This window comes from Coregonus lavaretus, assembly GCF_964263955.1.
Source record: "Coregonus lavaretus genome assembly, contig: HAP1_SCAFFOLD_7611, whole genome shotgun sequence".
Lineage (NCBI taxonomy): Eukaryota > Metazoa > Chordata > Actinopteri > Salmoniformes > Salmonidae > Coregonus > Coregonus lavaretus.
In genome coordinates this window covers 22,501-25,696 of record NW_028159234.1, presented here as the reverse complement: position 1 = coordinate 25,696, position 3,196 = coordinate 22,501, and the positions used below count along the sequence as shown (strand labels likewise).

General features: G+C 47.7%; 1 protein-coding gene across 1 annotated transcript in view; it reads left to right on the top strand.

The window, feature by feature from the left end:
• Window positions 1-1,294: 1,294 nt before the first annotated feature.
• LOC311123147 (regulator of G-protein signaling 12-like) overlaps window positions 1,295-3,196 on the top strand; it is a 7,699-nt gene continuing 5,797 nt past the window's right edge. The window contains exon 1 of the mRNA XM_084197413.1: window positions 1,295-1,396. Within this exon, the coding sequence (XP_084053539.1) occupies window positions 1,358-1,396 (39 nt within the window). The 5' untranslated portion in view covers window positions 1,295-1,357. The remainder of the gene's footprint in view (window positions 1,397-3,196) is intronic.

Here is a 3,196-nt window from a genome sequence, read left to right as displayed (position 1 = left end):
AACAGGTCACAAATCTTGCAGCTGTGATGGCACACTGTGGTTTTTCACCCAGTAGATAAGGGAGTTTATCAAAATTGGGTTTGTTTTCGAATTCTTTGTGGATCGCTGTAATCTGAGGGAAATATGTGTCTCTATATGGTCATACATTTGGCAGGAGGTTAGGAAGTGCAGCTCAGTTTCCACCTCATTTTGTGGGCAGTGTGCACATAGCCTGTCTTCTCTTGAGAGCCAGGTCTGTCTACGACGGCCTTTCTCAATAGCAAAGCTATGCTCACTGAGTCTGTACATAGTCAAAGCTTTCCTTAAGTTTGGGTCAGTCACAGTGGTCAGGTATTCTGCCACTGTGTACTCTCTGTTTAGGGCCAAATAGCATTCTAGTTTGCTCTGTTTTTTTGTTTGTTCTTTCCAATGTGTCAAGTAATTCTCTTTTTGTTTTCTCATAATTTGGTTGGGTCTAATTGTGTTGTTGTTGTTGTCCTGGGGCTCTGTTGTCCTCATCTCTGTCTCTCTCTCTCTCTCTCTCTCTCTCTCTGTCTCTCTCCAGACTGGACTTGGTTCCTAATAAACAGGTCAGTGGGTCTGAAGGCTAAGCCCACTAAGCCAGTGACGGAGGTTCTGAGACCTGTAGTGGCCAAATACGGCCTCCACCTCAGCGACTTGGTGGCACGCAATCGTGAGTTACTCTGTCTGGGGTGGGGTGGGGTGGGGTGGTTTGGTGGAGGGAGTGTGTGATTCATTCTGTAGATTGTGTGTCTGTGTGTGTGTGCAGAGTGGGGGAGGAGGAGCCTCTAGACCTGGGACTACCCATCTCTAACCTGGATGGACTGAGAGTGGTTTCTGGATCTAGCTGACAACACACCTGGGAAGGGGTAACACGCACACATTCACACACAGACACACACACATAAACACACCTTCACACACACACACACACACACATGTACACACATACAGGCAAGCGTGCACAGACACACACACAGACACACACACACACAGACACACACACACACACATATACACACATACACACATACAGGCAAGCGTGCACAGACACACCCATGCCCTCACACACACACCTCCCCCTCCCTCCCTCAAGAGAATCAAGTTTATAGGACATGCATACCTGTACTCACTCACACACACACTCACACACGTATCCCTCTCTCTCTCTCTCTCTCTCTCTCTCTCTCTCTCTCTGTCTCTCTCTCTCTCTCTCTCTCTCTCTCTCTCTCTCCTCTCTCTCTCTCTCTCTCTCTCTCTCTCTCTCTCTCTCTCTCTCTCTCTCTCTCTCTCTCTCTCTCTCTCTCTCCCCTTCCTCCTCCAACAGACAAACAGATTGTGGCTCCATCTAAATCCAATGCCCCGCCCCCCTACGACTAGGAACCAATCTGCTACGGTAAGAACATCTTCCTCTTCCTCCTCTTCTTCTTCCTCCTCTTCTTCTTCCTGGTTCCGGAATGTTCTATAACCCACGGAATGGACTGTCTGAATGTATCCACTTCCTGTCTGATAATGATGTCAAGCTGCTACAGTATGTGTTCTTCCTGTCTGTGGTCACGTAAATGTGTGTGTGTTGGATTCGGTGCATGGCCAGGTCGCTGTGAGCAAGTGTGTGTGTGTGTGTGTTTACGTGAGTGTGTGAGCGTCGACCTGAGGCTGTTCTCACCATAACCTCCCCTCCCCCCTCTCCCCCTCTCTCTGGTTCTCCTTCCTCCAACCCCCCTTTTTTGGGGGCGATCTCTTTGGGACGTTCTTTCTGGGGCGTGGATTGTAGCTTGTTCATTTGTGTAAAGGGGTTTTCTGCAGTACTGTCTCTTCTAGTGGAGTGGTATGACTGTCTCTTCTAGTGGAGTGGTATGACTGTCTCTTCTAGTGGAGTGGTATGACTGTCTCTTCTAGTGGAGTGGTATGACTGTCTCTTCTAGTGGAGTGGTATGACTGTCTCTTCTAGTGGAGTGGTATGACTGTCTCTTCTAGTGGAGTGGTATGACTGTCTCTTCTAGTGGAGTGGTATGACTGTCTCTTCTAGTGGAGTGGTATGACTGTCTCTTCTAGTGGAGTGGTAGAACTGTCTCTTCTAGTGGAGTGGTATGACTGTCTCTTTTAGTGGAGTGGTAGAACTGTCTCTTCTATTGGAGTGGTAGTACTTTCTCTTCTAGTGAGTGGTATGACTGTCTCTTCTAGTGGAGTGGTATGACTGTCTCTTCTAGTGGAGTGGTATGACTGTCTCTTCTAGTGGAGTGGTATGACTGTCTCTTCTAGTGGAGTGGTATGACTGTCTCTTCTAGTGGAGTGGTATGACTGTCTCTTCTAGTGGAGTGGTATGACTGTCTCTTCTAGTGGAGTGGTATGACTGTCTCTTCTAGTGAGTGGTAGAACTGTCTCTTCTAGTGGAGAGGTAGAACTGTCTCTTCTAGTGGAGTGGTATGACTGTCTCTTCTAGTGGAGTGGTATGACTGTCTCTTCTAGTGAGGGTATGACTGTCTCTTCTAGTGGAGTGGTATGACTGTCTCTTCTAGTGGAGTGGTAGAACTGTCTCTTCTAGTGGAGTGGTAGAACTGTCTCTTCTAGTGGAGTGGTAGAACTGTCTCTTCTAGTGGAGTGGTATGACTGTCTCTTCTAGTAGAGTGGTATGACTGTCTCTTCTAGTGGAGGGGTATGACTGTCTCTTCTAGTGGAGTGGTATGACTGTCTCTTCTAGTGGAGTGGTATGACTGTCTCTTCTAGTGGAGTGGTAGTGGTGTCTCTTCTAGTGGAGTGGTAGAACTGTCTCTTCTAGTGGAGTGGTATGACTGTCTCTTCTAGTGGAGGGGGTATGACTGTCTCTTCTAGTGGAGTGGTATGACTGTCTCTTCTAGTGGAGTGGTAGAACTGTCTCTTCTAGTGGAGTGGTAGAACTGTCTCTTCTAGTGGAGTGGTATGACTGTCTCTTCTAGTGGAGTGATAGTACTGTCTCTTCTAGTGGAGTGGTAGTGGTGTCTCTTCTAGTGGAGTGATAGTACTGTCTCTTCTAGTGGAGTGGTAGTGGTGTCTCTTCTAGTGGAGTGATAGTACTGTCTCTTCTAGTGGAGGTGTAGAACTGTCTCTTCTAGTGGAGTGGTATGACTGTCTCTTCTAGTGGAGTGGTATGACTGTCTCTTCTAGTGGAGTGGTATGACTGTCTCTTCTAGTGGAGTGGTAGTGGTGTCTCTTCTAG